Consider the following 23,972-nt stretch of genomic DNA (forward strand, 5'->3'; position numbering starts at 1 on the left):
ATTATAAATTAATATATAAACTTTCAAACAAACTGTAATGGCCTTTAGTAACTTCTCGGCTGATAAACGGGAACAGGAACATCGTCCCCACTCTTGCAGAAGCTAGTTATTTCACCTGATCGTTTCAATGCTTTGAACCATTTTACATCTTTCCCCCTAAATTCATCGATTTTATAACAAAGTGGGTTTACACTTGTAGTTTATAGATACATTATATATCATATTTTTGTTTTACACTTTTAATTTAGATTAAGTAGGAGTCAGAAGTGGGAAGAGAGGGGAAAGGTTTGTTTTCTTTGAGCAGCACGTTACTGTACATGTAATCTGGGACACTTGTGTCCCAGATTTCCTGATAAACAGTTTGACGTAACGATTGATAACAAGGTTCAATGTGCAGTGAACCCAAATATAAGTTCTCAGTCCATCCTGTGTCCTGTGTGTGTGGTTAGTCCGTCTCCTCTCTTAACTATTTTCATGTCTAGAAATCAGATCTTATTTATTATTCCTGGCTCTTCTAAATGTGTCAGTGTTTTACCTTCCATTCTTTGGTTTTCTTCTCTTTTCCTCTCTTTATGCCTTTCTTTCCTTCCTCTTCTCATATTCCTCCTTCCTCCTGGTGCGCTTCTGGTCCTATTCCCTCCTCCTGTCTGTCCCTCTCCCTGGCCTGGCGGGGGCCCAGGCCCTGTGGCCTAGAGGACGATGTTAGACAGTATGAGCAGGACCTGGCTAAGAGGCTCTACCAGGCCAGAGTGAGGGCATCTCAGGGCGCAGCCGAGGCCCCCCAGCCCCCCACCTCTTCCTCCTCCTCTGCAGCCTCCCAGCTCAGGTCTGCTCCTCGGCCCCAGCCACCAGGGCCAGACGCACGGCATCGTGGGGGTGTGCTGGGGTGCTTTGGTGTTGGGGTATTTTGCTAGAGGCCGAGTTCGGAAAGGTCCAAGCAAGCACTCGCAGCAACACTGTGACAGTGCTTCCACTGCCTTTCTAGTGCTGTCTTGCTTCTGCACGTCTTTGCTGTTTCTTTTTCTACCTTTCCTCTGGTTCCCCCTCTCTCTATTCTCTGTCTTGTCTCTTCCTCCCTGCAGCACTCCTTTCTTTTGCGCCTTGCTGTTCTCTTGATTTCCATACTATTATTTGTACTAACGCACATCCCACAGTAAGTTTGCAGCTATTTGTGAGTTGAGGGTAAGCCTACTAGCAGTAGGTAGTCCTTTTCCTGGAATGCCTCCCTTTTTTATTGTGCAATTAAATTAAACTGGTTGTTTGTGACAGCAAACCAGGACAAGGAGCACCCAAAATTAGTAGTAAGCGGCACTACACCCATCTGTAGCGGTGTGTGCCTCTGTCAGTCATTGTCTCTGCATTTCTTTCCTTATTTTCTACTATCATTTATCTGATGGTGGTTGATTCTCCTGTAGAATGAAGTCTCTGGAGCAGGATGCACTGAAAGCGCAGATGGTCATCGCTAAGTCTCGGGATGGGAAGAAACGTGGCACACTAGACCAGCTGACGGAGTCGCCCTCGCCCGCCCCAACACCCTCTCCCACACCTATGGAAGGTAGGAAGCTGCTCTCCTTCACACCGCTGAAGCCTGTTTACATGACAAGCATCTTCTTTTAAGTCATTACTTTGCGTGAATTCCTTAATATAGTGAGACAGATTCAAGGTCAGCGAACTAGTGTGTACTGGATGTTGCCAGTGCTTAACTTTAAAGTTAAGGGAGACTAAGCATTTCCTGTCTTTGCCCCTCATTTTTGGAATATTTACCTCATTTGATTTAACATATTTAGACACATAGATTTAATATATAAATCTCTAAAATATGTAATGATATATATAAAATGTCATACATGCATGACACCAAATGCATATTATATTAAAATGCCAAGGATAGACACAACAGAGACACAGTTAACATAGGTACACTGTATAAACATATACTTACTATTCAATCATCCAATTTAATTACATTGTAAGAAACTTCTCAAGACTAACTTATATACCCTTTCTTTTCTTTTTCTTTTTTACTTCTGTTAACATCCTGCTAAATTTATTTTTGTGAAGCAACTTTTGTTTTAAGAAGTACTGTATACTCTATAATTAATTGCAAATTAAATCTAAAGCTTAATGTTTCATCCTGACCCCTCATCCTAACATCACATTTCCTGTTTTCCTCTGACAGAGCTCAGTCCTCGAGGAGTAACCTCTCCGGGCCGGCTGGTAAGTGCTAAAGCTTTTTCTTAATGTCCGTTTTGTTTTTGACTGATTTTTCCTCTGGCTTTTGTGTCAGTGTGAACGGTTTACTGCATCCTTTGAACAGACTTGGAGAGCTGGAATCAGCAAATATTTGAGCAAAGCTGTTAACACTGACTTCAATTTGAGGAGCTTTATTTAAGAAAGACAACAAATAGGATTGTTGCTTTACAAGCTGGGAAAAGGGAAAAAGTAGATTTGTTTCAAATCACATTTGCATTAATCCATCATCTTGCTCACTGTCACTCTAGCCAATCGGAGCTAAGAACACACTGGCTGTTTGAATCACCCATTAGCCTCTCTGCCTCCCTACTCTCCTTTTTTCTATTCCCTCATCCCTTTCCCTTATTCACTTTCCTTTTGACATTTGCCTTCTCCATCCTTTTCTCCTCCTTTTTATATTTCTCCAACCCCCGTTTTCCTCTTTTCTCTCCCCCTCGACCTCTGCTCATTCCTGTTTGCTATCCTTCTAGTCCCTGTCGTCAAAGAAGTTTGACTACCGACAGTTTGCTGCCATTCCTTCTTCCAAACCCGTATACGACATCCAGGTATTGGCTGCATGCTGAGCTCCCGGGGCTTCGGCCTCCTCCCTTCCCCCTGGCTTTCCCTTCTGCCTCTCCCCTCTAGTTTCTCTGTTAACCAAGAGGCATCAGTGTGACTGAAGTCTAGGGTTCGGCTCCATAAATGATCAGTACTTCCTGCTGTGCACTATAGGGATTGGCTCACTAACTCACTTGCACAATGAAGAGAGACTTGCTCTACATAAATGACACTGAATCAGCCCTGGGTCTCCCTCCACTTCTGCCTCCCCCTTCCTGGTCTCCCACTTACCACTCACAAATGTAAGAGCATCTGTAGCAGTAACCCCTCACACTCATCTATCTCGCAGCAAACTAATCAGTCACAGACAATAACACTCAACAGCTGCAGAGACGCAGACAGGTTTTTTTTTATCCCACTAACCAGAATTGGTTCTGGGGGAAATGGCCACAAACACTCATCCACTCTCACATTCACATTCACTTCCATCAGCTGTCTTGTTTCACACGTGTCGCGAATCAGGCAGAGGTAAAACATTCTCCTCTAGATCTCCTCTCATGGTCTGGCTTTTGAAGCAGTTATCTGCTAAAGGGTCTGTGCTACCTTTTAGGGTAGAAGTTTTGTGTAAAATAGTTATATTATTTTTCTCTGTGTGGAAAAAGAGATAGAAGGGGAAGCAGTAGAATCCTGGAGTGAGCTTGTCTCTAAGTGGTCTTTTCATTTTTGGGGTCAATCATCTGTGATCGCGTGTCACTGTTAGTCTGCGTTCCTGATTGTGGGATCTTGTGTGGTTTGATTGAGTGACCTCAGGTTGTTCGTTCTTCCCTTTGGCGGATGTAATTAACATTAATTGACATCACTATATGTAAGTGTTTGCATAATGTTTCCTGCATATGAATTGACAAAAGTAGTGTTTAAAGGTTATGTGTATATTTACAGTAGATAAACATAATAGTTAAACAGAACACCGTAATCCAAATAAAATCAATGCAAACATTTACAAATGTAACAACAATTAACATGAGAGAGAAACTAAATAAAGACCAGCCTCCCTCTAAAACATGACATTGTGCTTTTAATGAATATTCATACAAACAAAATATCTGGTTAAAGATGCCAGATTGAGTGGAGAAATATCAGATAACAAAGAAGACACAGTTCAGTGCAATTGCAATTACTGGAATTGTTGGGTCTTTGTAAATTATAGAGTGTGGTCTAGACCTACTCTATCTTTAAAGTGTCTTGAGATAACTCTTGTTATGATTTGAAACTGTATTGTAGTAAAAAGTATGTCGTTCATGGTTGGTCGGTCCTCAGCTTGCAGCTCGTAGGGGTCCCCTAAGTAGAATAAACAGCTTCTCAACACTGATAACAAAGGAAAACATTATCACCACCGTCAACACAAAGACATCTTAACATGCTGCTTTGTTTTCCGTTGTGAATTGGTGACTCTTGTTGGTGCTGTACTATTGCTCTGTTGGCTGTCTCTTTTGTGGATGTGCCTACACTACACAACAAACCCCGGAACTGATGACCTAACTTAACCTCCCTTTCCTTTAACATGCCAATATCTCCTGGGGGAGTAGTCGAGTAGAGGTACTCTCTGATAGATTGGGAGCTTCAGCGCTGTCTGCTAAACCGGCAGTGAGTGGCTGGCACATCCTTTCGATGCCAGCTCCGCTGCTCACATGGTGATGGCTTCCCCTGGGATATAGGTTACTAAAACACAGCCGCCGCTTATTTACAGTCTCCTCTTCTCTTACAGTCCCCTGACACAGTTGATGACCTGCAGTTCATCGACGATGGCTCCAGCAACCCAAGTGAGTACTGGAGCTATACAGTATTTCAAATTGTATTTAAACAGACAATAAGTAATGCATTTGTTACCTTAATTTCTTCTATCCACTTTGATTCAGGTGACTACCTGGGATAAGCAGCTCCTATTGGTAGGATTCTGAGTGCATGTGTTTTTGGGTCTGAATGTGATTGTACGCCTAAGTATTTATTGAACATGTGAGAAGAGTGTGTGTGTTAGTTTGTGCATTTATACTCTAACTTGCTAGTTGTGTGGCATAACTGTGGGTTCAGGTATTAACATGGATGTGTTTACCTGGGTGTGCTTTGCCTGCTGCTGACCACCACATATGAAGCAGCACCTGATGTTGAGACCAAAGTGGGAGAGAAATTTGCTGTGTCTAAAGTAATGATCTCACACTAACTGTGATCCAGACTGCATGAATTTGTTTTAAGTGTTGACTGAAACTAGTGATTACAGGGAGCTGATTCTATTATCATGTTGGTGTCAGGTTTACATGCACACATGAAACCGGGTTATAAAAATAATGGGATTATTACATTTTGTAACTTGTTTTCAATATGTATATTTGTCAAAAGAGGCTGTATGTGTAAAATTGCGTGAAGTAGTGGGATTCTGCTAGATTTGGCATCTTATGATGCTTTTTATGATGATATGACAGCATACTCTACTATGACATTTTTTACAAAATATTTTAAGACATACTATTCTATGACTATCACTTTTTATGACATTTTTACGACATATATGACTTTTTTACAAAGTTTTTATGACTTACTATCCCATGATTTATTTTTTTTAATAATACTGTCTTTTTAGGACATAATATAGGCTGTTTTTTTTTGTTTTTTTTTTTTCACGGCATACTGACTTTTTTTGTAAATCTTACAATACATGCAGCATATCACTCATCAGAAGTCACCCCTGACTTGATTTTTGGAAACATGACCTACTGATTTTAACTGTTAACAGCAGAGGAAACAGACTTATTTAGACTTTTAGAGGCTACTATCCATTAATTTCAATTTCAAAAATTGACTTAGGATGGAATTATTTGAAATACAAGGATGCATTGCTACATGTAATTATCTCCTTTCATCCACTTACACTAGAAACCCAGTTAAGCGCAAACATGGCCAAGAAATCAGCTTACTGAAAAAGCCGACCATAACCCGGTCACTTAAGTGCATGTAAACACACTGAGTAAACAATATTTTTTAAAGAGACTGTAAATTTGTTCTTGCAGTAACTTTAATGGCATTGACTCTTGAGTTTAAATACAGGGCCCATTGAGGTGGCTGGTTTAAACATGCAGTCACTGGATACATCAGTTTTCTTCTCAAAGCTTTTGCCTGGTGTCGTGATCTGAATGTGGGGCTTCTCTCGCAGGTTTAAGGGATCCATCCACTTTTCTCTTAAGTCCAGTTGCCTTCATCTTTCTTCCTCACCACAGCTGCTGTTGGGAAGTGATTGTCATGTAAAAGGAAGCTCAACTGCAGCAGCTTGATAGATGTGTTACTGAAGTTGTTCTGTCTGTTTTTGTGTTAAGTGCCTTCTGCGAGCCCTGAGGCCGAGCTACCCACCCCGCTGCCTGCCACCTCAGCCCTGGAGGAGATGGCCCTGTACAGCAACAAGCGCAAACTGAGGCAGGGCCGCCGCAGCCTGGAAACCGCCATGCCCACGTAACACCCCACACTAAGAGAAGAAAGCCGAAGACATACCGCGAACACACACATTTAGATGCACTGTGGAACACACGAGTGCATCCACAGCAGGTGCAGAGTCACCAAACACTACACACGGTGTCAGTATAGTGAGATTTACTCTCCCATATGTAACCACTGCAGAGACTACGACACTGATAGTCACCACACGTACACACTCACTTATATCCTGCGTGCCAGTCTTGCCTATTCACTCTGTGGATGAGTTGGCAAGTTGCTCAATAGTCCCTCAACGGCAAGAAAGAAAGTGTGGTTAGCTAGGATCTCCACTTACAGACCATTCTTTTTGTTGTACACTTGGTTTACCAAGTAGAAACTGATCTATTTTAAAAAGGAGGTGACCGAAGTTTTTAGTTGTTTAGTTTTTGCACCTCTAATGATTTTACTGTTTTAAAGAAAAATGCATACTGGAAGAGAAAAGAAATGGGTCATAGCTATACTAACTTCTTGAATTATATTGTTAGGCTTTCATTGAATAGATTGTAAAATGTCAGGGGTTTCTTGAGACTTGGGCAGACAGGAGTGTATATATTAACTAAGGAGGGAACATCCTGCTACCTTCACAATCCCAAATTGTGGAGAGCTTTAAAAAAAAAAAAGCTACATATCTTTTTTTGCACTGCCACAGATCCGCTTTTAAACAATGTATATCTTAATTTATTGTTTTTAGCATTTTACTCAAATTGAAGGCCTTCTATTTTACACTGTTTTTAACCCCTCCGGTCATTGTGAGCACAACGATTCTTATCATGATTTATCTTTAAATTTCAAAGATAGTTATGGGTCACTAAATCAAAGATTTCAACTAATGAATTCATATCATTTATTGTAGCTTTTTTTTTTTTTTTTTCAGAGAGAATCATATCTACAAATTAGATAGCTTGGACAAAGTATAGCTGTTGCACATCAGTGTCACACCTGTGATTGAGTGTGCTACATTCCCCTTGTAGAGAATATGACTACACTGAAGGCAGCAGCATTGATCAGGCAGCTTTACAGAAACAGATCACAGTATAAAATACTAAAGTTTGGAAACATTCATTTTTAGTATCATTAATTAACGGTACTCACCCTACCCTGTTTAGGGTATTATTTTATCAATGTGAATCATTCATTTCTAACCGTGAATTATCTGGGATGTTCCAGAGTGACGTGAAGGTAGCAGGTGTTTTTATTTTTCTGTCTAAGGTTTATTTAAATCTGACGCCACTGAAAAATCATTTATTATTGTGTGAATAATGTACAAATACTGAAAGGAAAGCAAACTTTGGGTTTGAAACTGAGCCAGTCTTGACCTAGACCAAGCACGTGTCTGGACTGCTGACACATCTGGATTTGGACAGGCTTGGTATTGGGATGCTCTCTGCATGTATATTGGTTTGTTAATGGGAGAGCTGAGAGAGGCAGAAACAATTAGAAATTCCTCTCAAGACATTGGTCTTATTCAGTTCACTGCTTGACATACTGTCAGTTTATGTATCTGATGGGTATTTCTGAAGAATCACGGCTTAGTAGCATTTGTGTTAATTTAATGTAGGGTCTTCTAATGATAACTTTCCATGTTGCTCTCACTGACTGAAATTCAGTTTGTTTGATAACATTTGCAATGGCTGATATCTTCTTCTTTTTTAACTTTGTTAGGTAAATCTTTTTTTCAGATGGGTTTCACTACATTATTAATGCAGTGTTTCAAGTTTTTGTTTATTCTTTTGTCTTGCGTTCTCTTTGGAGGCTTTTACTTGCAACTAGGTTGGAGGGAAAGGGTCAGAAGTCCTAGGGTCAAGGGTTAGTGCTCATACAAGACTGTAACTAGTGAATTTGTACAACCAAAGAAGTCTATTTTGTGGTTCAGGAATAATAAATTTTACTTTTCATTTAAGAAGCTGATCCATTGTGTTATGTCTTTTGTACTTGATTAAATGTGGAAAACCCCCAAGAGAAGAAGTGAATGCCTAAAAAGGAAAATTTAGCACGTGGACACTTTAGTTAGTTACTTAGCTAACAGGTAGAATAGGAGGAAGTCTTCTCTGTCCAGACCTTGCAGACGAGTTCCTCTGCACTGGAGTAAAAGACAGTGCCGTCCTCTGTAGAGACAGAAAGCTTTACTTTTTGCATTATTGATTGTTAATGTGTTATTTGATTAAATAAGGAGTTTTTCATTAGATCTAAAATAGAAGGGGACACCCACCCTTTTTAGCGTTCTGTAGCGGGCGTTGTAGAAGGACTCAGAGCTGGAGTTGTCAGGAAGAAGCCGCTGGTTATCCTCCCCCTAAGATCAGCAGGGAAGCAGATAACTTTATACCAAAATTTAGTCAGAACTTTTCCAATACATGGCAAACTAAAATTATTTCCTTTCCACACCTGTTAGAAAATATAGAATCCTTGTTTAATTGAGTCATGCACCTGTTATTTCTTTACTTTGTGTGACAATTTTTCTTTACATCCAGGGTTTGCTTTATGGAAAACTATACAGAAACATTTTCTCCATTAAAGATGCAATGTTGTAAATGTGAGGCAAACTCACTTGTTCAAGGGTCCTATCTATGGTTATGTCCAGCTCTTCTTCAGGCACCAGGAAAGATTTCTTATACCAGTTCTCAAATTCTTGAACACACATGAGCAATTGATTATTATTCTGAGCGTTTTATAGGAACAAAGATTCCAGCCATGATAGCAGGAAAGAAGAAGATATTTGGAGAACTGACCAGAGAGCAGGCGCACCCTACACTGATCCACAAGGTGTTGACAGTAGTTGACTTCTGCCTTGACGTCACGTAGCACCTCATATCGCTGCCGGTACAGGGCCTTCAGCTCTCTGAGCTGCATCAATGAAGTGCCATCTGGCTCCTGCAGCACTGGCTCCCCCTCCATAACCAAATACTGACCTTCATACAAAGATACACAAGGAAAAAATGTATTAATCTATCAAATCTAACTTTTGGCAGGGCCATCGGTACAAAGCCACACTGTGCAAACAAGCACAGCTCAAAAACACAAACCTTCATTACACATTTAAATAGGGCTGTGACAGTATGACACTATAGTGTCGAAAAAAGTCATAGTATAGTATGTCCAAAAAAGCCTTAATATAGTACGTCGATAAAAGTAACAAAAAAGTCATAATATAGTATGTTGAAAAAAGTCACAAAAAAGCCATAGTATGTAGAAAAAAGTAATAAAAAAGTCATAGTACAGTATGTCGAAAAAAACCACAGTATAGTATGTCAAAAAAAGTAATAAAAAAGTCATAGTATAGTATGTCGAAAAAAGTAATAAAAATGTCATAATATAGTATGCTGAAAAAAGTCATAGTATAGTATGTCGGAAAAAAGAATCATAAAAAAAGTCATAATATAGTATGTTGAAAAAATTCACAAAAAAGTCATAGTATAGTATGTCAGAAAAAAGAAAAAAAGTCGTATAGTATGTCGAAAAAAGTAATAAAAATGTCATAATATAGTATGCTGAAAAAAGTCATAGTATAGTATGTCGGAAAAAAGAATCATAAAAAAAGTCATAATATAGTATGTTGAAAAAATTCACAAAAAAGTCATAATATAGTATGTCGAAAAAAAAAAAAAAAAAGTCATAGTATAGTACGTCGAAAAAAGTCACAAAAAGCCATAGTATAGTATGTCAAAAAAAGTCATAAAAAAGTCATAGTATAGTATGTCGAAAAAGTAATAAAAAAGTCATAGTATAGTATGTCCAAAAAAGTCATAGTATAGTATGTCGAAAAAAAGTCATAAAAAAGTCATAGTATAGTATGTCCAAAAAAGCCTTAATATAGTACGTTGATAAAAGTAACAAAAAAGTCATAATATAGTATGTTGAAAAAAGTCACAAAAAAGCCATAGTATGTAGAAAAAAGTAATAAAAAAGTCATAGTACAGTATGTCGAAAAAAGCCATAATATAGTATGTCGAAAAAAACCACAGTATAGTATGTCAAAAAAAGTAATAAAAAAGTCATAGTATAGTATGTCGAAAAAAGTAATAAAAATGTCATAATATAGTATGCTGAAAAAAGTCATAGTATAGTATGTCGGAAAAAAGAATCATAAAAAAAGTCATAATATAGTATGTCGAAAAAAAAAAAAAAAAGTCATAGTATAGTACGTCGAAAAAAGTCACAAAAAGCCATAGTATAGTATGTCAAAAAAAGTAATAAAAAAGTCATAGTGTAGTATGTCGAAAAAAGCCATAGTATAGTATGTCGAAAAAAGTCATAGTACGTCGAAAAAAGTAATAAAAATATCATAGTATAGTATGTTGAAAAAAGCCATAGCATAGTATATAAAAAAAAAGTCACAAAACAAAACATAGTATAGTATCTTCAATAAAAGTCATAAAAAAACCATAATATTGTATAGCAGCACGGTGGCCCAATGGTTAAGACTGTGGCCTCACAGCAAGAAGGCACAAGGTTCGAATCCACATAGTATAGTATGTCAAAAAAAGCCATAGTATGTCACAAAAAAGCCTTAATATAGTATGTAGAAAAAAGTAATAAAAAAGTCATAGTACAGTATGTCGAAAAAAGCTATAATATAGTATGTCGAAAAAAAACATAGTAAGTCCAAAAAAGCCTTAATATAGTACATCGATAAAAGTAACAAAAAAGCCATAGTATAGTATGTAGAAAAAAGTCATAGTACAGTATGTCGAAAAAAGCCATAATATAGTATGTCGAAAAAAACCACAGTATAGTATGTCAAAAAAAGTAATAAAAAAGTCATAGTATGTCGAAAAAAGTAATAAAAATGTCATAATATAATATGCTGAAAAAAGTCATAGTATAGTATGTCGGAAAAAAGAATCATAAAAAAAGTCATAATATAGTATGTTGAAATAATTCACAAAAAAGTCATAGTATAGTATGTCGAAAAAAAGAAAAAAAAGTCGTAGTATAGTATGTCGAAAAAAGTAATAAAAATGTCATAATATAGTATGCTGAAAAAAGTCATAGTATAGTATGTCGGAAAAAAGAATCATAAAAAAAGTCATAATATAGTATGTCGAAAAAATTCACAAAAAATTCATAGTATAGTATGTCGGAAAAAAAAAAAAAAGTCGTAGTATAGTATGTCGAAAAAAGCCTTAATATAGTACGTCACAAAAAGCCATAGTATAGTATGTCAAAAAAAGTAATAAAAAAGTCATAGTATAGTACGTCGAAAAAAAGTCATAAAAAAGTCATAGTATAGTATGTCAAAAAAGTCATAGTATAGTATGTCGAAAAAAAGTCATAAAAAAGTCATAGTATAGTATGTCGATAAAAAGTCATAGTATAGTATGTCGAAAAAAAGTCATAAAAAGCCATAATATAGTATGTCAAAAAAAAGTCATAAAAAAGTCATAGTATAGTATGTCGGAAAAAAAATCATAAAAAAAGTCATAATATAGTATGTCAAAAAAAGCCATAGTGTAGGTTGTCGAAAAAAGTCATAATATAGTATGTTGAAAAAAGTAAGAGACTGTGGTCTCACAGCAAGAAGGCACAAGGTTCGAATCCACGGAATGGAAGAAAAAAAATCATATAAAAGTCATAATATAGTATGTTGGAAAAAGTCATAGTATGTCGGAAAAAAGAATCATAAAAATAGTCATAATATAGTATGTCGAAAAAAGTAACAAAAAAGTCACAGTGTAGTACTGTATGTCAGAAATAAATCATAAAAAGTCATAGTATAGTATGTTGAAAAAAGTAATAAAAATCTCATAATATAGTATGTTGAAAAAGTCGTAGTATAGTATGTCGAAAAAAAAACATAGTGTGTCAAAAAAGTCATAGTGTAGTACTGTATGTCGAAATAAATCATAAAAAGTCATAATATAGTATGTTGAAAAAAATTCACAAAAAATATATAAATATATAAAATATATAGCAGCACGGTGGCCCAATGGTTAAGACTGTGGCCTCACAGCAAGAAGGCACAAGGTTCAAATCCACGGAATGGAAGAAAAAAAATCATACAAAAGTCATAGTACAGTATGTTGGAAAAAAGAATCATAAAAAAAAAGTCATAACATAGTATGTTGAAAAAATTCACAAAAAAGTCACAGTATAGTATGTCGAAAAAAAAAAAAGTCATAATATAGTATGTCAAAAAAAGTCATAGTGTGGTACTGTATGTCAGAAATAAATCATAAAGTCATAGTATGTTGAAAAAAGTAATAAAAATCTCATAATATAGTATGCTGAAAAAAGTCATAATACAGTATGTTGAAAAGTCGTAGTATAGTATGTCGAAAAAAACCATAGTATGTCAAAAAAGTCACAAAAAAGCCTTAATATAGTACATCGAAAAAAGTCACAAAAAAATATGTCAAAAAACGTAATAAAAAAGTCATAGTACAGTATGTCGAAAAAAGCCATAATATAGTATGTTGAAAAAGTCATAAAAAAGCCATGATATAGTATGTTGAAAAAAATTCACAAAAAAGTCACAGTATAGTATGTCGAAATAACCCATAGTATATAGTACCAAACCATAGTACTATATAGCAGCACGGTGGCCCAATGGTTAAGACTGTGGCCTCACAGCAAGAAGGCACAAGGTTCAAATCCATGGAATGGAAGAAAAAAAATCATACAAAAGTCATAGTACAGTATGTTGAAAAAAGTCATAGTATAGTACGTCGGAAAAAAGAATCATAAAAAAAAAGTCATAATATAGTATGTCGAAAAAAGTCATAGTGTAGTACTGTATGTCAGAAATAAATCATAAAAAGTCATAGTATGTTGAAAAAAGTAATAAAAATCTCATAATATAGTAAGCTGAAAAAAATCATAATACAGTATGTTGAAAAAAGTCATAATATAGTACGTTGAAAAAAAGTCATAATATAGTATGTTGAAAAAGTCGTAGTATAGTATGTCGAAAAAAAACATAGTATAGTATGTCCAAAAAAGCCATAATATAGTACGTCCAAAAAAGCCATAGTATAATATGTCAAAAAAAGTCATAGTACAGTATGTCGAAAAAAGCCATAATATAGTATGTCGAAAAAAGTCATAGTATAGTATGTCGAAAAAAGTAACAAAAAAGTCATAGTGTAGTACTGTATGTCAGAAATAAATCATAAAAAGTCATAGTATAGTATGTTGAAAAACGTAATAAAAATCTCATAATACAGTATGTTGAAAAAAAGTCATAATATAGTATGTTGAAAAAGTCGTAGTATAGTATGTCGAAAAAAAACATAGTATAGTATGTCGAAAAAGGTCACAAAAAAGCCATAATATAGTATGTAGAAAAAAGTTATAGTATGTCGAAAAAAAGCCATAGTATAGTATGTCGAAAAAAAGCCATAGTATAGTATGTCGAAAAAAGTCATAGTACGTCGAAAAAAGTAATAAAAATATCATAGTATAGTATGTTGAAAAAAGCCATAGTATAGTATATCAAAAAAAAGTCACAAAACAAAACATAGTATAGTATCTTGAATAAAAGTCATAAAAAAACCATAATATTGTATAGCAGCACGGTGGCCCAATGGTTAAGACTGTGGCCTCACAGCAAGAAGGCACAAGGTTCAAATCCACATAGTATAGTATGTCAAAAAAAGCCATAGTGTAGGTTGTCGAAAAATGTCATAGTATAGTATGTTGAAAAAACTCATAGTATAGTATGTAGAAAAAAGTCATAGTATAGTATGTCGGAAAAAAGAATCATCAAAAAAAGTCATAAAATAGTATGTTGAAAAAACTCACAAAAAAGTCACAGTATAGTATGTAGAAAAAAAAAAAAAAGTCATAATATAGTATGTCGAAAAAAGCCTTAATATAGTACATCGAAAAAAGTCACAAAAAAGCCATAGTATAATATGTCAAAAAAAGTCATAGTACAGTATGTCGAAAAAAGCCATAATATAGTATGTCGAAAAAAAGCCATAGTATAGTATGTCGAAAAAAGTCATAGTACGTCGAAAAAAGTAATAAAAATATCATAGTATAGTATGTTGAAAAAAGCCATAGTATAGTATATTAAAAAAAAGTCACAAAACAAAACAGAAATAAAAAGTCATAGTACGTCGAAAAAAGTAATAAAAAGTCATAGTATAGTATGTTGAAAAAAGTCATAATACAGTATGTTGAAAAAGTCGTAGTATAGTATGTCGAAAAAAAAACATAATATAGTATGTCCAAAAAAGCCATAGTGTAGTACTGTATGTCAGAAATAAATCATAAAAAGTCATAATATAGTATGTTGAAAAAGTCGTAGTATAGTATGTCGAAAAAAAAACATAATATAGTATGTCCAAAAAAGCCATAGTATAGTATGTCCAAAAAAGTCATAGTGTAGTACTGTATGTCAGAAATAAATCATAAAAAGTCATAATATAGTATGTTGAAAAAGATTCACAAAAAAGTCACAGTATAATGTCAAAAAAACTTATAAAAATGTCATAATGTCAAAAAATGCCATTGTATAGTATGTCAAAAAAGTCATAGTGCAGTATGTCGAAAAAAGCCATAATATTGTATGTCGAAAAAAAATGATAGATATAAACATTAGAAGTACCTTGACCTCCTCTCGTCAAATGCTGCTGTATAGTTGCTGTGGTGCAGTCGATCTCTCTCTTGACATCATTGATCTCCTCAGTGAGCTGTCGAAGAAGACTGCGGCGTTCCAGCAGCACAGCCTTGTTCTCCTTAAGGATGCGGTTGATCTTGCTGCCTCGTCCCACTTTAAAATCCTCAAAGGCTTCTGCTTTGGATGGCGTAGAGCTGGGCAGAGAAAGCAAACTCTTCAGTTGCAATGGTATAAAAACAACACTGCACATTCCTTTTATAGAATTACCACTGATATCTGAGCTGACCATGTATTAGATAAGACTACATTCATATAATACAGTACACATACTCAGGGTTAAAGGGCTCATTGCCAGGCGGTTGTGATTCCTGCGTGTCCTGGCTCTCTGTGTCTGGTTCTTGTGACTCCTGTTCCCTCTCAGGCATCTGGACAAAATTCAGCTTTGATTTGGAGGCACTCTCCAAACGCTTCTTTGAAACTGGACTCCCCTCTCCCTGTCTCTTGCTTTGGCTGGATAATCACATTGAGTGTGCCATTAGGAAAACCAAACTAGTGCATTTAACTTAATCTAGTCCTGTAGTCTGTAATCATGCTCAAAGTTTTGGAATTACAGTTGAAATCACGGGCGATGGAAACAAGAAGTGTGGGATAATACAGAGGTTCACCTACCTCTGTTTGTCCTTAGACATTTTAGTGTTGGCTTTGGTCGAACTTGGGCGAAGAGCCTCCACATCCTCAGTGCTGCCTCTGGTATCCCACTCCTAAAATAATTTACAAATCAACATCTAATCAAAGCTCAATCACAAACAGGCTGTCAGTGGTACAATAGACATAGAATTACAACTACTAATTTCCACGAGATGCCCTGAACGGTGAATCAGATGTTGACTGACCTTAATAGCAGCTGTGTAAGCACTTTGGTCTTTCTCCATCAAGTTGAAGGTCTGGCATAGCTGTGCCTTCACCTTCTGTTCCTGTTCCCTGCTCACATAAATACATAAACATGCTGAATCACTTACCATTCAAATAAAGCCTTGTTCTGATTTTTGTCTAAAGAAACACTGCATTTTGATTTCAAAAGGTAGATGATACTCACTGCACAGCAAGCTTGAACTGGGCAAACACTGCTTGGACCTGCCTGATACTTATGATCTGTAATTAGATGTCATGCAGAGAGAAATTAAAGCCTTCAAAAAACAATTCTAAGCCAAAATTTGGTGTGACAGAAAACATTAACTGTGTTCTTCATTATGTTCTCACACTGATTTCCTCCAGGCTTCCCTTTAGGTACCTCTGAACCTGGCTGTGGATCTCAGCCAGCTGGGCTTCAGACAACGGCTCGTACATAACTCTCGGACGGTTCACCTGGTAAAGGGTGAATGATAGGCATTTAACTTCTAATATGAACCAGCTGAAATGTGTTTCGGATTGTAATGTGTAATGAACATTAGGAAGCACTGTCTGGTACTTAAACATAACATGTGAGTTACATACTTTAATACAGGTCGAATTACAGTATTTGTACAGCAGGGCTCGACATTAAGGCTTGTCCGCTTGTCTGGGACAAGTGGATTTTTTTGTAGGGCAAGTGGAAGAAAAATGTACTTGCCCCACTGGACAAGTTAAAACTCAGACAAAATAAAATGCCATTTTACTTCACGTTATGTGCCACTCATTACGTCTATTTTACCGACTTCATTTTACCGATTTGAAACAAATATATTTTTTCCCCACAATCCGTCGAACCAGCGTCCAACTCAGAATGCTTTGATTGGCCAATCAGGAGTCGGTCCAAGTAATAATTGCCCGCAGTTTTAACATACATTTTTACCTGCCTCAGAAGAACAGTGCTGGAGACTGGAGTGGAGAGTGATGTTTCTTCAGGCTGCGCAGCACGGAGAAGTGCCAGGGAAAGCACCAAGAACAATTAACCTTACAACAACAGCACCATACGAGTTAAAAAGGGAAAGAGCTGGAGAGCTGGAGAGATGGGTGCTGGGTGCGTTATGAAGGAGTAATGTTCTGCGGCGTCTGCGGCAACCCAACTTGGCTGTAAGTGATGTTAGCTAGCTAGCGTCGGCAGCTAGCAAGCATTAGCAGCATTTGTATCGGTTAAATATACGTAGGTCCGAAGATACAGGAGATGAATAGTGTTCCAGTTATGTTGCCGATATGATTTACCCACCTGGACAGACACACAGTCCATACTGGAGCCTGCATCAAGGTCAGACAGGTTTAGTTTTTACACCAAGTCACCACTACCTCTGGTGATACACTGCACACCGGCGTGCAAAGTAGGCCTGCACGATTCTGGGGGAAATATGAATCACGATTTTTTAGCTTAGAATTGATATCACGATTCTCTGCCACGATTTTTTTCTCACGAAGTGTAATGTTTATTGCACACATGAACCATGACAAAACAAAACAAATTGGCAGTACCAAATAATACATTTTTCTTTGGCACCTATAGCACATTGCGCATCAACCACAAGCCTATCAACACAGAGGCTTCAATGAATAAAGAAAATAAAGTACATACTGACCATTTAAGTACAGTAGGCTACCAAAAATAGTGACATATAACACATTGCACTAAATATGGTCCTGATACAGGCTCTATCTGAACTCCCTGAACATGTCTTAACATAATTAAAACATGTCAATGTCAAATGCTTTCAATAAATGAATTGAAAAAATAAAAATTAAATCGCGAACAGGGGTGAATCGAGTTCACGATTTTATAACGATTTATCGTGCAGGCCTAGTGCAAAGAATTACTTTGTATTATGGATTCGACTGTGAGATTGGCAGTCGAATCAGGCTCCTTCGATCGAAGCCTTGAATATTCAGGGTCACTCCTAGAAATGACTTTACCTCATTTCATATTATGGGGTAATGCATATATAATAAAAAATAAAAAAAAAAATAAAAAAAAAAGAAGCATACTGATTCGGGCATCGATAACCATGGCAATGACCAAAGTTTCAAAGCATTTGGGTCAGCCAGAAAACTAGAAAATGGTGGCTGTCTCACCATTTTCCCGTGAGCTCTACTCACCAATGTATTGTAGAAGGACAGTTCCTCTTTCAGCATGTGTACGTCCTTCTGAAGTTTCTTGATCTGAGCCTAATCGCAACAAAAATTTCATGACATCACTCACAGGAGCACAGCACAATGCAGGCTGTAAACAAAAGTAATACATATTTGTACCCATGCAGGACCTCCCTGAGTATTTTTTGTGTCACATGAAATGGTATGTGCAATATCATGTGAACTCACTGCTGGATCCATGTGTTCATTAACAGCAGGGTTTGTCCGGACGCACATCATTCTGCTGGCAAAACGCAGTGTAGAGAGCTGCAAAGAATAGTAATTATCATCCAGAGCTGAAATGACACCACATGCAGTAAGAAAGAGACTGCTTTTTTAATATCATATATTCCACTGCTTACTGTTTCTTCTATCTGTGCAGCCTCACCATAGATGTTGGCCACAAGCACAGTGTTGCAGTTCCCTCCTGCAGAAACAGACAAATGCATTATGTTTTACAAGTATTACAAAAAAAAGGTACCACATAAAGCTTTAGTGCATAACTTTTTAATATTAATGAACGTCCATTTCATTTAAGCCATTGCCAAATGAGTTGATATAAAGTTAATTAAGACTATCAGCTCCACAAAACTCTCTGTATTTCTCAGTATGACTATGTTCAGAAACTGAAGTCGTCCGGCGACTTTCGCGAAGATAATTACTTCTCTAAAGAGTCAATTTTTTTTAATCCTCCGTTTTTTGTTGTCATTACTTAGAAATTCCTCATGGGGGAGAGAGAAACTATGCACTTTAGCTTTAAACTACCAAATTTCCACCATCAGCATCAGTCATACTGCGTGCAGTCTCACCCAGTGAGTCCTTGAGGGCATGAGTGAGTTTACTCTGTCTGAAGGGAACATGGTCTCTGCGACGGTCTGCCAGGGCCAGGATGGCCTGTTCCAGGAAAGACAACGACTTGTTGATGTACATGGCTTCTTTAAACATCTGACCCTCTGACTGGAAGGAGAAGGTAAAATGAAGTGGGAAAAAATATAAAGTTACATGAAAAATCTTAGAGAAGGCTTATTCTTTTTTCACTTTGTCTAGATGATCAAAAAGACAAGATTATATAACCGGGCAAATTTAAAATAGAATGAGTGATTCTAACATCCCACCTGGACATTACCTTATTCAAAGGATCTAACATGTTAAAGTGTTAAAGGTCACATTATGCAAAATGCAATTTTTGTATGGCTTTTCAACATAACTATGTGTATGTGTGAAGTCAGACATTCTCAAACTCACCCCGGTCTTTCCCAGCCTCTCTGACCCGGCCAAATCCACCAGATTCAGCTTGGAAGTGACATACTTGGCAACAGACAAAGTCCGTGAGCGAGACTGTAATCAAGAAAGACATTTTCTCTTACTTAAAATCATATACAGGAAATGGCATGTAACGTAAGTTAAACCCTTAATGGTAAATTGACTCATACCTCTATATGCACAGTGAAGATACAGTGGGACCTGGAGGAGTTTCTGTTCAAGGCATGAGATCCAATAATGCGATTCATCTCACCCTGAGTAAAGAAAAAACAGCTTTATCAAGGTTACATTTTCAATGTATTAATCCATTAAATCCTGGAACTTTAATAACTTAAGACGCACTTAAGTACGTCTTTAATAATGACTCCATTTAATTTTTTGGGTGAATTATTCCTTCAAATAGGACAGGTTTTTACAGCAGTTAACATCAGACCTCAAACAGCAGGTTGAGAGCCTCCTCCTCACTGTGGACAGGGTGAAGAGACAGACCCCTGATGAACACCCCTCTGCCTGGCTCCTCCACCACCACCATGCCACGAGGAGACAGTTGTGGTAAATCTTGCAGCGATGACAGCAGGTCCACCAGGATCTCATTGTAGATCTCCAGGTAGGACAGGTGCACAGAGAAGGCATAATCAGTCCTTTTGGCCATCTCCTGAAACACCTAAAAACCATTTAAAGAATGAAAAAAAAAAAAAACATATTTAATTAAGTGGAGCAGCCAGCGTCTTTCAGAGATAAACATTTTCACATGATGCGATTACCTCCTGAAGGGCCCGAGGAATGATGCCTCTTTGCTTGTACGATTCGGTGGATCCTGTCATGGTGTAAGTCTTTCCTGCGCCTGTCTGCCCAAAACACATTAAAGTACCTGAAAAACACACAACAGAAGACAATAGATTATATAATAATTTCTTGGAAGATAAATCACAAGGGAATTTGGGCCCTTTAACTGGCTGTGATAGAGTCACAAGACAAAAGAAAAACAACAAACCTACAGTGTGTTGACAATAAGTTTTGCTTATCTGGTATTAATACTCAACTGCCAGGGTTTCCCGCAGCACTTTGCAGCTCGGGCGGCCCTCCTAAGCTGGGGAACCCCACCGCCTTAACTAGGTCGTCAAAAAAAAAAAAGTCCGCTGCACAAAAGGCCGTCAAGTGCATCTCGGACAATAGCGCGGACGCGCTTCACACCGTGAGCGGGCACGCGCGCCACACGGCCGAAATGAGAGAAAGAAAAAGAGACGTGGTCCGTCGCTGTCTGGAGGATAACTAGCCAGTTGATATCGCGGATGTGTCTGTGAGAACAATCGCCAATTCACCGTCGCGTGTGCGTCGCAGTTTGTCAACAAATGTGCGGCAGCTGGGGCATGCCCGGGCAGAGACGGGGTAAGTGGACTTACCGGAGCGTTGGCATACGGTGGGCAGAGAACATTTATATATGTTTCTCTGTCCTGTTCTTCACATCAGTGAGGCTTTCTTCTCTTGTTTCAACGAAGTGAATACACGACGAAGGGACTAGAACTATCCATCACCTCTCGCGCGTGGATTCTCAACATCCCGGCTGTTGCCCGGTCTTTGAGACACAGCTGTTGTCCGTTTGTTTTTAATCACTACACGCGGTTCACAACACACGGTTAGTTAGCATAGTTACACACAGTGAAATTACGTGTCCTGTTTTTATTTCACGCATACTTTCATTTCTTTCATTCACACGCATGTGAAGCGATGGGCTGAGCTCTGTTATCTCAGCGCAGTTTGTTTTGGAGAAGAGTTGTCGGGCAAAGTGGAAGAGTGCGTGTCACGGAGGATAATGGGAGCAATGCCAGTAAAAGTGTTATAGCACTTTTTTTGAAAATAGTTTAATGAGCTTAAAATTGCCCATTGCAGTTGTTATTTTGAAAAGCTGGTTATTTATTAATTATTTATTATTATTTAAATGTAATATTTAGTGTAGTGTGTAGTACAGAATCTGCACTACACACTACAGTGTGTAGTGCGTGTGTACTGCACTACAGAGATGTATTAATTATATATTAAAATTTGATATTTAGTAAGTATTTAAGTATTTAAAAAGTTCTACCATTATAGCCATCCAGTGCTCCCAGCACCACCCGCCTACACACTCTGGCGTACAACTCCTCCTGGGATACATCCTGCAGGATGCCTGCCAGCTGGAATGACCAGGAACTCAGCTGACTTTTCCTGGAGTCCTGGGGCTTCCTTGAGTCTTTTCTGTGATGGATGTTCACTGTCTGGGAGACAAGACACAAAAATAAGTTTTAGGTGAAACATTACACTACCAAACACAGGAATTATTTTCAAGCATAAAAATGCGTTGAAATTATGCCACAAGATGTCCACTGTGCTGTGTGTTCCAGGACTGAAATATTGTATCTGAAATGTGATGCAATTTGTATTCTAAGTAACTTTAGACATGTTGTCTTGTCATAGCAACAAAAGCACATGTCTAAGCAATGGCTCCGTTCCTTTTTAATTGTCCCAGTGAGCAATCATGCATAATATCAGGGCCCTGGAAATAGACACTACTGCAGCCATCATTACGTCAAAAGAAAGTTGGTGGAGGTTAATCGTTTGACTTCAAAATTAAATTGAAACGTTTTGTACCATGTCCTAACTAAATGTCTAATTACAGCTTCTTGTTAACGATGGTTTTAATGTACCATAGCTTTTTTAAACACATTTTTTTAGGATGGCATTTGTGTAGCTATAGTATGTTTAGCTAAGCATGTATGTATGTGTGTATATTATGGCATGTATTAATATTGACAATTAACATTAATTGGATAGATTAACAATATGTATTGTTGTCTTGTTTATTTGTATTTTGTCTGAATGTGTTTTTATCGTGCACTCCTGACTGCAGATCACGTTTCCCATTTGGGATAATAAAGTGACTGAACTTTACTAATACACATTTATGTATATACATAAGTGTATTATTATATATTGGATATATTGGGCCGACCTAGCTAGTAACGTTAGTCTAAAAATCATAACTTTTCGTTTTAAACGTTTTAAACTAGCGTGCTTTGGCATGCAAATTACAAAAATTCTTCGTGCTAAGTTCAAATTTTACCCCCAACCAATGAAAACAAATTTCTAAATTCAACATTAAAATCAAATGGAAGTTAACAAAACCTGCTAGGTAGTTACTCGTATTAAAACCATAGTCCGTAAATATTTAAGCGGAGATGTACCTGTCCGTCAGGAAGACATTCAATGAGGTCTTGAGAGAAGTGTGCCGTTGGTCTGATTCGGACAAACACTCCGACTCTACTGCTGTGAGCCTTCATACCACCTCTGTCAGAGACACGACGACAACCCAACGAAACTCAAGCCAACCGCCTCTCAACTTGCTGTACTGTACAAATATATTAACTTAAGCCACCTATACTATTTAACGAGAGGTTTCAGGTGAGAATAACGTTAAGTAATTTCGGCTCACTTTATCGGCTCCAGTTCATCACCTCTGTTAACCCGTCTGTGGTTTCAATTCAGCGTCATGGCAACGACCGCGCGCGCGCGCGCAGTATGGCAAAGTCAGTGACCCAGCGCCTGACTATAAACTTTTGTTTTTAAATCATATACTGATATTTAAATATACAGAATTATCACAAACTATGATTAAACTGATTCTTAAACACGCCAATTAGTTATTAATTTCGTTATTCATATTTTGTAAATTACTTAATAAAAACAATGAAACCATCCTCTAGAAAAGCGTATATTTTTTGTTATTCCAACTCGTGATTGGTCATTCATAAGAGACACTTTATTTTTTATCAACTAACGTTACACAACTACAACTGCATTTCATAGTGCAATCTATGTTGTATAATGACGACAAGAGAGCTGAACACTGAATTAATGAATTCATTAATTTATGCATTTAAGACTATTGACTTAATACACTTATTTATTACTTTTTTGGATTTAATCAATGCAATTTGAAAAGTATAACTCTAAAAATTAAGGAGTCTAAATAATGAAAAATGTATCAAATAAATGAGGCCATTAAAAAATTATTTTCAATATTCGGTCTTTAAATTAAGAACAATGATTTTATTAATTATCTAAATGCCCTATTTTCTTGTTAACAAAAAAAAAAAAATCATATTTACATTAAGTGGTAATCACCAAAATGCATTGTACACACTCTTTAATCTAACAAAGGTGTTGGAATATTCCCTTCCTAATAAAATATTTCCCAAGTCAATTTTCTAAGTATTTTAAATCCTACACTGTTTGCTAGGTAGCAATCTCTCTCTCACTGCTTTTGTTGGCACATTGCTAGCGCATTAACCTCACCAACGTGCGCATGCATTTGCACCCTCAGAGTGAGACAAACTAGAGACTAAATACTCCCCTTTGTACCTTTAGGTTTTGTCCTGTGCTTTACATTTAAAGCTACAGGCATTCATTTTTAGCCACTAGGGGGAGGAAAACATCAAAACAAGCACTAAAAACCACCAGCTAAATTGTTGTTTCTAAAGTGAAGAAAATGGGCTACTTGCACATCAAGAAGGCAGACAGAGAACAAGATTAGCATCAACCTAGTCTCGCATTGCCAGACCTTCCTCCACAGCGCTGCAGAGGAATGTCTGGCTAGTCCATACAACATTCCTGGATAGGAGACGTTCAAAAGTTGTTTTAGTCGTGCAACAGAAAACTCAGATTCAACACATAGTCTAGCTAGCTGTCTGGATTTACCCTGCAGAGATCT

General features: G+C 37.1%; 2 protein-coding genes across 31 annotated transcripts in view; one reads left to right on the forward strand and one right to left on the reverse strand.

The window, feature by feature from the left end:
• The window catches only part of scrib (scribble planar cell polarity protein), a 69,907-nt gene extending 61,690 nt beyond the window's left edge, over positions 1-8,217 (forward strand). For 20 of the 27 annotated variants that reach the window (XM_031292818.2, XM_031292827.2, XM_031292824.2 and 17 more), the window contains 6 exons: positions 680-826; positions 1,416-1,555; positions 2,180-2,217; positions 2,724-2,798; positions 4,556-4,610; positions 6,156-8,217. In XM_031292818.2, the coding sequence (XP_031148678.1) occupies positions 680-826; positions 1,416-1,555; positions 2,180-2,217; positions 2,724-2,798; positions 4,556-4,610; positions 6,156-6,292 (592 nt within the window). In that variant the 3' untranslated portion in view covers positions 6,293-8,217. Of the gene's footprint in view, positions 1-679; positions 827-1,415; positions 1,556-2,179; positions 2,218-2,723; positions 2,799-4,555; positions 4,611-4,706; positions 4,737-6,155 lie in introns of all 27 variants that reach the window. The other 7 variants (XM_031292826.2, XM_031292836.2, XM_031292829.2 and 4 more) reach the window with 5 other exon arrangements.
• On the reverse strand, positions 7,384-22,771 carry kif9 (kinesin family member 9). 4 transcript variants are annotated; one of them, XM_035997975.1, is made up of 21 exons: positions 22,695-22,762; positions 22,447-22,549; positions 21,309-21,480; positions 19,990-20,096; positions 19,659-19,889; positions 19,396-19,479; positions 19,208-19,300; positions 18,772-18,919; positions 18,325-18,389; positions 18,152-18,229; positions 17,930-17,998; positions 16,130-16,234; positions 15,966-16,021; positions 15,763-15,850; positions 15,539-15,630; positions 15,200-15,379; positions 14,858-15,063; positions 9,036-9,215; positions 8,855-8,934; positions 8,519-8,599; positions 7,384-8,414 (listed from the first exon to the last, which is right to left on the reverse strand). In XM_035997975.1, exons 2-21 carry the CDS (start codon positions 22,540-22,542, stop codon positions 8,325-8,327), a joined length of 2,301 nt encoding a protein of 766 aa, XP_035853868.1. In that variant the 5' UTR covers positions 22,543-22,549; positions 22,695-22,762; the 3' UTR covers positions 7,384-8,324. The 4 variants fall into 4 exon arrangements, with proteins under 4 accessions (XP_035853868.1, XP_035853871.1, XP_035853869.1 ...); XM_035997978.1 differs by having other exon boundaries at positions 21,309-21,476; positions 22,695-22,737; XM_035997976.1 differs by lacking the exon at positions 22,447-22,549 and having other exon boundaries at positions 22,695-22,771.
• Positions 22,772-23,972: the final 1,201 nt, after the last annotated feature.

This window comes from Sander lucioperca, chromosome 23 (genome assembly GCF_008315115.2).
Source record: "Sander lucioperca isolate FBNREF2018 chromosome 23, SLUC_FBN_1.2, whole genome shotgun sequence".
NCBI classification, from domain to species: Eukaryota; Metazoa; Chordata; class Actinopteri; order Perciformes; family Percidae; genus Sander; species Sander lucioperca.

What these genes read in the sequence shown, in the direction of transcription:
- kif9 (XM_035997975.1), bottom strand. Translation starts at nt 22,542, where the DNA reads ATGAAGGCTCACAGCAGTAGAGTCGGAGTGTTTGTCCGAATCAGACCA. An exon ending in TCTTCACTGTGCATATAGAG is followed by an intron (nt 19,301 to 19,395) that starts GTATGAGTCAAT and finishes TCTTGATTACAG; the next exon opens with TCTCGCTCACGGACTTTGTC. An exon ending in TAGGGTGCGCCTGCTCTCTG is followed by an intron (nt 8,935 to 9,035) that starts GTCAGTTCTCCA and finishes TGTGTGTTCAAG; the next exon opens with AATTTGAGAACTGGTATAAG.